This window comes from Aquarana catesbeiana, linkage group LG06 (genome assembly GCF_042186555.1).
Source record: "Aquarana catesbeiana isolate 2022-GZ linkage group LG06, ASM4218655v1, whole genome shotgun sequence".
Classification (NCBI taxonomy): domain Eukaryota; kingdom Metazoa; phylum Chordata; class Amphibia; order Anura; family Ranidae; genus Aquarana; species Aquarana catesbeiana.
In genome coordinates this window covers 37,265,876-37,279,659 of record NC_133329.1, presented here as the reverse complement: position 1 = coordinate 37,279,659, position 13,784 = coordinate 37,265,876, and the positions used below count along the sequence as shown (strand labels likewise).

General features: G+C 39.8%; 1 protein-coding gene across 2 annotated transcripts in view; it reads left to right on the top strand.

Moving 5' to 3' along the window:
* Positions 1 to 554: 554 nt before the first annotated feature.
* Positions 555 to 13,784, top strand: part of LOC141148312 (guanylate-binding protein 6-like) — a 119,890-nt gene continuing 106,660 nt past the window's right edge. For both annotated transcript variants that reach the window (XM_073635630.1, XM_073635629.1), the window contains exons 1-3: positions 555 to 680; positions 11,609 to 11,821; positions 11,906 to 12,033. In XM_073635630.1, coding sequence (XP_073491731.1) covers positions 11,647 to 11,821; positions 11,906 to 12,033 — 303 coding nt within the window. In that variant the 5' untranslated portion in view covers positions 555 to 680; positions 11,609 to 11,646. The remainder of the gene's footprint in view (positions 681 to 11,608; positions 11,822 to 11,905; positions 12,034 to 13,784) is intronic.

The window sequence follows — 13,784 nt, the reverse complement described above, 5'->3', positions numbered from 1 at the left end:
AAAGTAACACAGTGCTGTATTGCAAAAAAATGGCCTGGTCAGGAAGGGGGGTAAACCTTCCGGGGCTAAAGTGGTTAATCACACCTGCCTGAAACGTTTACACAGTACTGTATTTCAAGCATTATCTTTGTTTTTCATGCCTTAAAAAGCTTTCTTGTATCAGACAGTTATAGATTTTTTTCCATTTCGGATGAGCATATTCACTAATTCCGATTCCTGAAACAGGAAATGGATTGAATAATCCAATCAAAAGAAATAGTATGAAACTGGAGAGCCAATAGAAGAACCCCATTTCTATTGTTCCATCTTATTTTAATTTTATTGGTTTTGTTGACTAATACAATCAATGGGAGCGAGTGATTTAAGTGAAATTGATTTTTATACAAAATTATTGTTTTCGTCATTGTGGAAACTTTCATTGGTTGCTGGATGACAAAAAAAAAAAAAAGAAAACTTCAAATTTCTAAATTACACATATTTGACTTTTTCGGAGAACAACAAATTCTGAGAAAAAAAATGAGGGTGAAAGTGAAAGAAGTCTTTCTTATCTTCCAGTAAATAACTTCCCTACACAAACTTCCCTACACACGTAGACTGCTATATATATGACACAACCTGGCAGCAGAACAGACACAAGGAGTCCTCAGAGACACAGCTGGGAGATAACACATCATCTACAGGTAATTCATCTGATACTTTGTGTGTCTTTTATCTGATTTTAGTTTCTTCTCTAACAGATGTACAAATAATACAAATGATCAAATATTGATACAATAATGTGTGCTTGAATGTGACAAATGTTTGTTGGGTTAAATGTAGAGATTATCTGCCTCTGTTATAATAATGGTCAGAAATCTATAAATGTGTATCCTTTGTGACTTTGAAGTGATATTTTATTTTTTTGATGATCTGCCTTTGTTATTTTTCTGTCTTATGTCACCTTTAGAAAATGCTTTGTCTTTTAAGAATAATAATGTGAAAGCAACAAAATATGCCATAAAATAGGAAAAAACAAACAAAAAAGGGTAAAATAATGTTTTTTTGTAAATGTTTTAATCTTTTTTTTTGTTTGTTTTTTTAAGGGGGCACTTAATTTTGTATTGCTTTTTTTTGTCATGCATTCCAACATGCATGATCATAATTACAGATCCCGATCATTCATAGGGGAAGATTTAATAAAACTGGAGCGTGCAAAATCTGGTGCAGCTCAGAGAAGCCAATCAGCTTCCATGTTTTATTGTTAACCAGCTGAAGTTAGAAGCTGATTGGCTACCATGCAAATCTGCACCAAATTCTGAGTGACCCAGTTTTAGTACATTTTTAAAGGGGATGTAAACCCTTAATGGTTTTTCACCTTAATGCATTCTATGCATTAAAGTGGTTGTAAACCCACATAGAAAACAAAAAAAAAGACCTGCAAGACAAAAGCATAATGAGCTAGTATGCATAGTATACTAGTTTATTATGTAATACTCACCTGAGATCGAAGCCCCCGCAGCGGTCCCAGTACACAGCACCGGCCGGCGACATCGCTCCTGGAGTTACTTCCTGGTATTGCGGGCTATCACAAGCCACCGGTAACGGCACACTCACTGAAGCAACGGCACGTACGTGCCGTTACTTTAGTGCGCATGTGACGATGACGTCGGCACATGCAAATACAGGGGATATCTCCTAAACCGTGCAGGTTTAGGAGATATCTGGGGTAGCTACAGGTAAGCCCTATTATTGGCTTATCTGTAGCAAAATGTGGATTGTAAGAGTTTACAACCACTTCAAGGTGTAAAACCTTTTGTGGTGCTGCAGCCTCCCGAGCCCTCCTTTTATACTTACCTGATCCCGATGTTTCTACGGCCAGGAACGAGCACACCAAGGGAAAAGGGAAGTAGAATGTACACCACTCCAAGGCTGTCTGCAAATTAAAGATCTCTTGATACTGCTGTGGCAACAAGACTAGGTGCCTGCCAAGGTCCGCAAGCTGGGAAATCCATGCAACAAAGAGAAAAAGCGGCACATCCAGAGATGAAGAAAAATGTGTTGGTTTATTGTAGAATCAAAGGTTAAAAAACATGACACACAAGGGAGGAGGGATCCACACTATTCAGCAGACGCGTTTCACACAAAGTGCTTAATCATTGCACTAGCTGGTGTCTCGTCTCCTGATTAGATGGATTGATAGTAGTGCAGCCATTGGCTCCCACTACTGTCGGTAAAATCTAATGATGCTGTGTTCGGGGGGGGGGGGGGGGGGGGGCAGGCCAAGTCCTGCATTCTGTGTGAATGGATACAGATGCAGGACCCGGGAGTGCGCCCACACGGGTATCCACTAAGGAGCGCGCTTCTCCATCGTGGACACTTGATGCAGGGAGGAGCTACCAGCGCCGCCGGGGGGCCCCAGAACAGGAGGATCGGGGCCACTCTGTGCAAAACGAATTGCAAAGTAGAGGTAAGTATGACATGTTTGTTTTTTGTTTGTTTTTTAAAACAAGGGTTTACAACCCCATTAAATTTCTTTGTCATATATATCCCCTTGCCCTCCTAAACTCTAGAAATAATGCCAATAAAACACCAATTATCAACTCATTCAAAATACCTTTATAACAATAAATACCAATACATCTGAATATATTCCAATTTATTAATTATAAATATATATATATATATATATATATATATATATATATATATATATATATATATATATATATATTTTTTTTTTTTTTTTAATACCCCCCTTATTTTATATGTACATATATATATATATATACACATATAAAATAAGGGCGGATATTAAATATATATATATATATAAATTGGAATATATTCAGATGTATTGGTATTTATTGTTATAAAGGTATTTTGAATGAGTTGATAATTAGTGTTTTAATAGCATTATTTCCAGAGTTTAGGAGGGGAAGGGGATTGGGAAAGAGTAAATAAATGGAATGGGGGGAGGGGGAAAGGAAAAATGGGGGGGTTTAGGGAAGAAAGAAGAGGGACGGAGGAGGGGGGCATTTAGAAGAAGAAAGGAGAAGGGGGAAGGAAAATAGGTGTGAATACTAATGAACTGCTGGAGGGCCACCCACTCCAAGGGTTCTTAAAACAAGAATATATTGTTTTTTTCAAGAAAAAGGAGAGAAACATGTAACATCACCTAGAGCGAAACAAAGCAAAATTTAAAAATATGTTCAATAATTTAGAATCAATATCTTACAAAATTGTGGACATTTCTAGCTCCTCATTAATTTCACCAGGATTTAAAGTATCTAGGGAATTAATACAATAAGTCTCTCGTTCACATAAATTATGGAATCTCTCAGCCTGAGAAAGGTTTTTTGGCATTTTCTCTAGGATCCATGCTTTGAAGCCTTCAGTGGATTTATTGTGGTATTCTGCAAAGTGACGTGGAACGCTATGCTTGTCCTTGCCCCCCTCAATTTTTCTACGATGTTCACCGAATCTTTTTCGTATATTAAATTGCAAGGACAGAACAAGCCATAGACTACGAAGTCAGAGCTACAATTGTAAAAGTCTCCTAGGACATATGTTTTTCCTTTTGTTGAGAATTGCTTCTTGCCATGTTTGACATAACTGCAAGTTTTGCACAATGGCTTTTTGCGCTGGAACATGCCTCTTAAAGGAATCAAGCAGACATGTGCCTGTGTGATACTCTTTTGTGACTTTAATTTGCTGGGCGCAATTTTGTTTTTTATGTTAGGGGCTTTCCTATAGGTGATTCTAGGGTGATCAGGTAAAACGGGTCTAAGGTGTGGGTCTTCAAGAAGAATTGGCCAGTGCTTTTTTAAGATTGTCTCCATTTTAGAAAAGTCAGTGTGGAATGTCATAAAAAATAGGCTTGATTCATCAAAACTTTTTTGTGTATGACTGGGGGAGTGGGTTGTAGATAATGTCTTTGAGCCTGATCTACCAATGATGCAGGATAGCCTTTGTCCTTGAGTTTGTTTCTTAGAAGGCAACTTTGCTCAATGTATTCTGATGTTTCAGTACAATCTCTGCGTAATCGGCAAAATTGCCCTTTTGGTATGTTATCTTTCCATTTTCGGTAATGACAGCTCTTATAGTGCAGCAGTGAATTTCCTGCTGTCGGCTTGAAATAATTCTTAGCATGTATTTTGTTGTTTTTGTGATAAAGATCAAGATCTAGGAATGCCAGTTTATCTCGATCCGTAACACTGGTAAAACTAAGGCCATATGGATTGTCATTACAATGGGAATCAAACTCATTGATGACATCACCAGCACCATCCCAGATGATGATAATGTCATTGATAAATCGTCCATAAAAAATAAGGTGTTTGAGGTAGGGGTTGTTTTGCCAAATGTGTCTATGTTCCCACAGTCCCATAGCTAGATTAGCGTAGGAGGGTGGGAAATTGGCACCCATCGCTGTTACTTGGACTTGCAAGTAGTACTGGTCATCAAAACTAAAGTAGTTGTGTGTTAGACAGTACCTTGCACAGTCCCGGATAAAGGCAACTTGTTCATTGCTCATATATTGATTTTCGGACAAAAAGTTATTTAATGCTGCTAGTCCGAAGGTATGGGGGATAGATGTATACAAAGAATTGACATCTAAGGATATCCAAGTGTATCCATCTTCCCACCCATATGATTTCAACAAATCCTAAAGGTGGGTTCTGTCCCGGATGTACGACTGTAATCCTTGTGCCAACGGTTGCAAGTGATGATCTATGTATTTGGATAGTCCAGAGGTGATACTGTCCATAGCGGCAATGATGAGTCTCCCTGGAGGGTTTGTCTGGTCCTTGTGAATTTTTGGAATATGACAAAAATATGGAGTGCGGTAGAAGTCTCTCCATAGAAAAGAGGCTTCATTTTTATTGATAATGTTTTGTTCAATGGCGGTGTGAATAAGTTGATTGATTTATTTTTGGTATTCAGGTAGTGGATCGGAGCATAGTTTGCAATAGGTTGAGCTATCCGCAAGCAAGCGATCCGCTTCTTGACATAATCACATCTATTTTGAATGAGGATCCCACTGCCTTTATCGGCAGTTTTAATGATCAAATTGTTATTTTTGGTTAGGGTTTGTACAGCTGTCACTTCTTTGGGAGCAAGATACCCAAGATTTTTGGTATGTGAGGATTCGCAAGAACACATCTTTTTAAGATCAGAAAATATCATGTTGTAATGTAGTAAGGTGTGGGCCTTTAGACTGGTAGGGGTAAAAAACTGATTTGGGTTTCAATCCAGAGTGTATAATGGGTGGTGAAGTGTGTAGATGTTGTGTAAAGAGATCTAATCCTGTGTATGAGACATCATGATAGAGATGCTCAAGCATCTTGATCACATCTGCATCAAAGTCAAATTCTTGTTTATTTGTGGGGGAGTCAGGTGTGACGACTATGTTAGAAATATCTGTATTGGGAATACTTTTGGTATTTTTGATTTGAAAGAATCTTTTTAATGTAAGGTTTCTAATATATCTGTTAAGGTCCTTGAACAATATGAACGGATCGGGTTTGTTGGATGGTGCAAAGTTAAGGCCATGATTTAACAAGGTGGTTTCTGCGGGGGGGCAGGTCGTTTACGATAAAACATAGAAAGTAATTGATAAGGGATATGTATTGATAAGCAAAAAAACGCTCAAGATAAAAAAACTGGAACTAAAACAACAATCATAAAAGGATAAAAGCTTCAATATGATATACAGGAAAAAACAACAGTGGATAGCGGCGCAGGTCAGAGTAAGGTAATAAGCAAGTGCAAGTTCACAAAAAAGTCATTTAAGCAAATACAGCTCTTTGTGAAGTTTTGGCGACTTTTTGGTAGGGCAGCCTTGTGTGGGGAGTTGAAGCCACTCCAGATATGGAAGATAAAAAAAACAAAACAGGTGCCTCTTAGTAAGACTGTATAGATTTAATGACAAATTGCATTAAAACACTCACATATAGGAAACTGTTGTCAGATGCAGGGAAATCCAGTAGACCCACATGTGATCTCAGCAGTCCGGATAGAATGGAGCTTTGTGTCTCCCTATGCAGCCAGCGTCCTGGTACACACGTTACTTCCGGGATTAGGATCCACAGCGAGGCCTGGAACGTGGTCGGACAGTCAGAAGGAGGGCTGGAGTGCAGAGTTTATAAACTTGCACTTGCTTATTACCTTACTCTGACCTGCGCCGCTATCCACTGTTGTTTTTTCCTACACATCCATATATATGTAGGTGATTCCACCTAAACGTATAAAAATAATGTGCCCAAATACACATCCATAAATGTGCTGATACCGCAATCAAATAAACAATAAATGTGCTGATACCGCAATTAAAGTAATAAACAATGACAGATCTAAATTGTCAGATGCAATAAAGATACAATAAAGAAAAGACTTCCTTTGAAATGCGCAAAAATCTTGCAATAAGCTAGGCACAAGAAATATCTGTAGTGTTCACATACACATGTCGATCAAGATTGACTTCAATTAATGGTGAGTGGTGATAGACAAACCCTTCACATGTCTATTTTCCTCAATGACTGGTCGTTGATCCTTTAATCATGGATACCAATCTCAGGAAAGAAAGAGAAAAGGGAAAAAAAACGAATTGCACAAAACTGTTTTTAAAACCAACTGAGCTATGTAAGCTAAATACTGTAGATACACTCACATGTACCCAGCTGAACAAAGTGTGTGATAACAGTCAGGCTCATAAGCTTGTAGGCTCACAGGCTTCCTCCTCCTCACTTCACCTCTGTGTTGTTCTGAACACTGGGATGACGTCACTGGCTCCTCCTCCCGATGCATTGCGTCACAGGTCACGTGACTTTATCAAGGGAATACAGTCTTGTGACGAGCCTGGAGGGATTTATAGCCCCACAGTGCTTGCGGGTTGCTATAATGACATAGGATGCATAGTAACATCATACCGTAACACACTCCAGATCACTGGGCGCAATGATAGTTACTCATACTGATTATACACAAACAATATATGTTCACATTGTACAGGTAAAGTACAAAAGGAGCAATAGACTGTTACATTTAAACTACATTAATACTTTAATCACTATAGACATATTTTAAAATGTGTTAAAATGGTGTAAAATGCATGTATAAAAATAAAAAAATATGAAAAATATTAAAATGTGCATAGGACCCTAGGAGAAAAATCTCTAAATGCACATATATGAATGTAAAATGATTGCATATCTGATAAAATGGAAATTAAATGAATCACATGTAGCTATTTTGCAGTCCCCCCTCTAGTGGCAGCAAGATAAAACTACATCTAAAAGTCTGATAAAAAGCAATTCAAATCAAAATCAATGTTCAGCCCTAATGGCACAAAACAATTAATTTCATAAATCCATCTCGATCCACTTTTGCTCAATTCCCTCACTTTGTGGCTTCCCCTCCAATGAGGCTTATATTTATCAATGGCCCAAAACTTCAAATCAATGGGATTTTTTTCATGACATTCAGAGAAATGTCGGGAAACACTATGTTTTGGGAAACCTGCTTTGATGTTTTGTACATGTTCCCTTCGTCTCTTCCATAAGGGCCGTTTTGTTCTTCCGATGTACTGTAAGGAACAAGAACACTCCAGCATATACACTACTCCTTCTGTTCGGCACGATATAAAGTCCTTTATTTCATATTCTTTTTTGGTGGTGTTAGATATGAATTTATTGCACTTTTGTCCGTTTTGATTGGTGTTCCTATAGGCATAACATTTCTTACAGGGAAAAAACCCCTTGCCCTGGAAAAACATAAAATTCTGATTTATTTTAGGAGGGTCCGGAACATTTTTTACTATCAGATTCCTCAAGGTCGGAGCTTTTCTATAAATGAAGCAAGGTTTCTCTGGTAGTATTTTTCTCAGCTGATTATCTGCTTGTAAAAGTGGCCAACGCTTCTTAACTATGAGTTCAATTTTCTTATGTTGAATGCTGTAATTAAAAACCATAGGCACTTCTCCATAGTCTGCCTTGATCTTCTTATTGTCCTGTATAAGGGACTCCCTTGGTAATTTCAATACCTCCTGTATCTTTCCTTTTATGAAATCCTCATTATACCCTTTTTCAGCAAACTTATTCCCAATGGAGTTTGCCTGCTCAAGAAATACACTTTGACTGCTACAGTTTCTTCTGATTCTTATAATGTTTCCCTTTGGTATGTTGATGAGCCATGGGCTGTAATGACAACTGTCAGTTGGAATATAACTATTTCTTTTAACCGGTTAAAAGAACGTCTTTGTTGAGAGACCTTCTTCTAACGTTATTTCAAGATCAAGAAATTGGATACTCCTACTACTGATCTCAAATGAGAGTTTTATATTCTTTTGATTGTCATTTCATTTTTCAAAAAACTGAATAAGGCCCATTTCACACGGATGGGTAGAATTGTGCTTTTGCCTGCATTTTCTACCGCAGCTAAATGCACACAATGCTTTCTTTTGGCCTCATTCACACACTGCGTTTAGCTGCGTTTTCATTACATGCGGTTTGGTGCAGATAGAAAAAATAGAATTGACTGCGTCCAGGAGCGATTTAGCGCAACCATCCGCACAGAACCGCAGGTAATCGCAGTGCACTGTGTCAGCTGCGGATAGCAGCGCCGAGCTGGCTCGCTCATCGGGAAAGGAAAAATGTTTTTACCTTTTCCAATGAGCGACAAGCACGGGGATCTGACTTGGATCCCCGCCAATGCCAGGCACTGTTTGGTATGAATCTTGAGGGGGAACTTCTTGCCAAATTTTAAATAAAAAACTGGCATGGGGATACCCACGATCGCCTCAGGGTGAGCAAGAATGGTGAGATGCTGATGTAAACAAGCATCTCCCCGTTCTGCCTAGTGACAGTGTCACTGATCTCTGCTCCCTGTCATCGGAGCAGAGATCAGTCAGGTGTCACACACAGCCCCCTCACAGTTAGAAACACGCCCCCAGGACACACTTAACCCCTACACTGCCACCTAATGGTTAACCCCTTCACTGCCTGTCATTTACACAGGAATCAGTGCATTTGTATAGCACTGATTGCTGTATAAATGACAATGGTCCCAAAAATGTGTCAAAAATGTCCGATGTGTCCGCCATAATGTCGCAATCACAATAAAAATCGCTGATCGCTGCCATTTAAAAAAAAAAATATTATTAAAAATGCCATAAAACTATCCCCTATTTTGTAAACGCTATAACTTTTGCGCAAACCGATCAATAATCGCTTATTGAGATTTTTTTTACAAAAAATATGTAGAAAAATACGTATCGGCCTAAACTGAGGGAAAAAATAGTTTTTTATATATTTTGGGGAATATTTATTATAGCAAAAAGTAAAAAAATAATGTTTTTTTTTAAAAATTGTCACTCTTTTTTTGTTTATAGCACAAAAAACTAAAAAGCACAGGGGAGATCAAATACCACCAAAAGAAAGCTCTATTTGTGGGAAAAAAAGGACATCAATTTTGTTTGGGAGCCACCGCGCAATTTTCAGTTAACCTCCCTGGCGGTTTTCCCGAGTGTGGCTCGGGGTTAAATTTCAGTCCCATTAGCGGTAACCCCGAGCCACACTCGGGATCGCATTGCAGGATCCTGGGGCAGCGTTACTTACCTTGTCCCCGGGATCCTGCGATGTCACCCGCAGTGTCCGAGGACTCCGTCCTCCTCCGAAGCCTCTCCGTGCCAGGCTCCGTTCCCTGCGAGCGGCGCGACGCACGGGGGCGGAGCCTGGCGGCAAATTCAAAAAAATGTCAAAATCATAACACATACAGTACTGTAATCTTACAGATTACAGTACTGTATGAAATGATTTCACATCCCTTTTGTCCCCAGTGCTCTGGCCCATGCCCTGCATGCAGTTTTACATGATATACACTGTTCTTTCTGCCTGGAAACTGGAGATTGTCCATAGCAACCAAAAAGTGTCCCTTTACGTCAAAAGTGGCTTTAGACCAGCTAGAAAACAGCGATAGTAAATTAGAACACTTGCAGAATTGAGCGATAGTGAATTGTGGGGAAATTTATTTTATTACTATTTTTTTTAATTTTTTTTAATTATTTATTTTTATTTATTATATTATAATTTATGTTTTTGTGTTTCAAACTTTATCATACCTGGGATATCTACTAGACTCTTGTTTGGACAGATTTAAGTGTGTTATTGTTAAGAATTACAGACCTACAATATAAAACGCCAAATTTCCATGCAAAATAATTGTACCGCTTTCAGCACCTAAAATCCGAAATAATCATACCGCCAGGGAGGTTAAAGCGACGCAGTGCCGAATCGCAAAAAGTGCTCTGGTCAGGAAGGGGGTAAATTCTTCCAGGGCTTAAGTCGTTAATGAGTGTGACTTTTCTTTCTTTCCTTTTAATTAAAAATTGTGACATTTCTAAACCTTTTTCGTTAAAAAACTTGAACCATTCATCCACTGAATCACGATCTAGTAAGCCATCATTGATGGGAACGTCCCACCTAAACCTCCTTGGTGCAATATTTTCTTTAATGTACTGCTCATGTGTGGTGAGGTCCCACCAAAGGCTCACTTTCTTTTCCATTAAATGCCCGAATTTTCTAAAAGTGTCAGTATTGTGATTTGTAGAAAAAACATCCTCAAGGTCTACTGTGCAATTTTCCAAAAATTTAAATATATCCATACCTGCTGCTCAAGTGGGTGTAGATACTAAGTGAAAAAATAAAATTGTGTACTAAAGCCCTGATATGATTTAAACTCTGCAAAAAGTACACTTAAAAAAGATACCTAAATGATGACAGCTGCAACTAAAAAAAATACTCTCACACCGTGAAATTAAATGATAAATGTAAACAATTAATTGTGAACAATTAGTGCGCTACTATTAACCTTAATTAAATGCACAGTTCCACCTAAACAAATACAATTGAAATTATTGTGCCCAAATACACATCCATATACTACTGCATATCTCTTCAACCTAAAGCAGAGGGAATTGCTCTGATTGTTGGTTTACCTTCTACTGCATGTCTAGACTCCTATAATTTGGAGTCTAGTGATCTGGTAAGTAAGCATTTTGTATAATCTACAGTGGAGGTGCACTTGAGTGAAGTTTCATACAGAATCCCATCCACTCACTCAGACACCCAGCTAGAGACTTTTTGCTCATTATCACTATTGCAATCTTTTTCTGAGCTTCACATGAACTGCTTGCACATTGATTGGATACTTGTTTCATATTTGCCACATATTGAGGTTGATTTACTAATGGTAAATTAGCTGTTCACTTTGGAGGGGAATCTGCAAAAAAACACCTACATCACTGCTTTCATCCCTGCTTATATAGATATGGAAAGCTGAGAAACTTATCATGCCTCAACATATGACCTTTTTCACCCTTTTTTCTGTTTTATATTGCCATGGAATTTTAAAATCTGTATCATCAGTTTATAATCTTAAAATTCCTATTAATTGGATTTCTTAGCACTTAATGACTAGTTGACAATGATAAACAGTGCAGACAAGGTGAATAGTCTAGCAAGGATGCATACAACAATAAAAACTTAATAGATGTGAAAAACTTTCTATATTCTATACAGAACTAAAACAAAAAAGCTTTGGATATACACAACTTTACATTTCCTCCTTTCAGATATTTGCACATCCTTTGCTGGAAAGTCAGTGATCAAAATGGAAGCCCCCATCTGCCTGATTGAAAACACAGCAGATGATAAGCTTGTGGTGAACCCCAAGGCCATCAACATCCTCTCCAAGTTCAACCAACCCATGGTGGTGGTGTCCATTGTCGGCATGTATCGGACGGGGAAGTCCTACCTGATGAATAAATTGTCTGGTTCTCAAAGAGGTAAGTGGTTAGCAGTTAGTGTGAATCCATGAGACTATTGGTATGTTGATGTCTAATTGTATTCTCTACATTTCTTACCTGTAGGCTTTGACGTGGGGTCCACTGTTCGAGCTCAGACCAAAGGCATCTGGATATGGTGTGTCCCTCACCCAACAAAGACGAATCACACTCTGGTTCTCCTGGATACTGAAGGTCTTGGAGATATAGAGAAGGTGAGAACATGAGAAGCAGGAGAGCAGCCTGGGCTGGCAAAATGGTGGCAACACTGCTTCTCCATAGATAGTACAGTGAATGAGCATTGCCACCCTAGGACACTTGAGGTTGATTTACTAAACCTGGAGAGTACAAAATCTGGTGCAGCGGTGCATAGTAGGTAGCCAATCACCTTTCAAGCTTTTTTGTCAGAGCTTAAAGTGGTTGTAAACCTCAGACATAAAATATGAACAAAGCACATAGGTGTTGCTAGGTGGGAAAAAGACCAGGGGCTTCAGCCCGAAGTCCGAGCCAGGCAACGGGGGGAGGGGGGGGTGTTGTGTGACGGGAGGGGGGGGAGTAAGCTCACTTTTTGGTTGCTGCTTGGCTTACCAGTGCCCATCAATGCTGACCACTAAACTGACCTACCTGACACACACTGACCATTACACTGACCTACATGACACACACTGAACTACCTAACCCACACTGACCTACCTGACACACACTGACCCACACTGACTTACACTGACCTACCTGACACAAACTGACCTACCTGACCCACACTGAACTACACTGACCTACCTGACACACACTGAGCTACACTGACCTACCTGACACACACTGACCTTCCTGACACACACTGACCTGACACACACTGACCATTCCACTGACCTACCTGACACACACTGACCTACCTGACCCACACTGACCATTACACTGACCCACACTGACCATTACACTGACCTACCTGACACACACTGACTTACCTGACCATTACACATCAGACTTCAGGTGACCTCCTTCTGCAGCTCAGTCGTAGTGTGCGGCGCGCCCATCCCAGTAGACAGCAGGTAGCCAGAGACAGGACAGGACAGGAGGGGAGAGCCGCCCGCCCGAGTGCCGAGCAGGGATCTCATAATGCTCGACACGGCCTCATCATAATTTCCACTTTCTGGAGCCTGCAGTGCCTATGATGGACGTCACGCATCCCGCAGTCCTGACATTGAACCAGTAGGACATCCATCATAGGCGCTGCAGGCTCCAGAAGGCGGGACTTGCCATGTCACTCAGGCGAGCTCGGAGTCAGATCGGTCCCCGCTCGGGCTCGGGGCTGATAATAGAATTGTGAATGCCTGAGACCCGGGGATTTTGAGGACCCACTTGGGGCTCCAGCCCCCCTCAGCCCACCCCTCCCGATGCCACTGACAAAGCATATCCCTCTATAGTGTGTACTATTCTCAATCAAGAGCACTAAGAGTAATTTCTGTCTGCTTCTTCCTTCCTCTGCTATCAGAATGAGTCACTTCTGACAAGTGTTTCTGACACCAAAAGAAAAAGGTGAGGGAGCTCCAGCAGATTGACAGCCTCATCTCTGTTCCTGTGTGCTGTGTGAAGGGGGGCCCTTTCCTTTTAATCGGCTCTCAGAGCTCTCCTCATTGAGCTCTACAGATTGTAACTTCAGCTCTCTGCCCCCCCCCCCTTTTTTTACAGCCCTACAAGCTGTATAAATTCTACACTTTCAAGAGTTATAAAGAAGAGAAGACTGCAGATAAGCATTTACACTTTATGTAGGAGGATTTATTCAATCTCTGTGTATCACCTGAGGCCAGTCACTTCACTGGGTATATGTGAGAGTTTACAATCATTTTTATTTGAACAAGATGAAGTTAGAAGCCGATTGGCTACCATGCAGAGCTGCACCAGATTGTGTCACTGACAGGTTTACCGGATAAAAATAATATATCATTTACAATACAGTTTTATTACC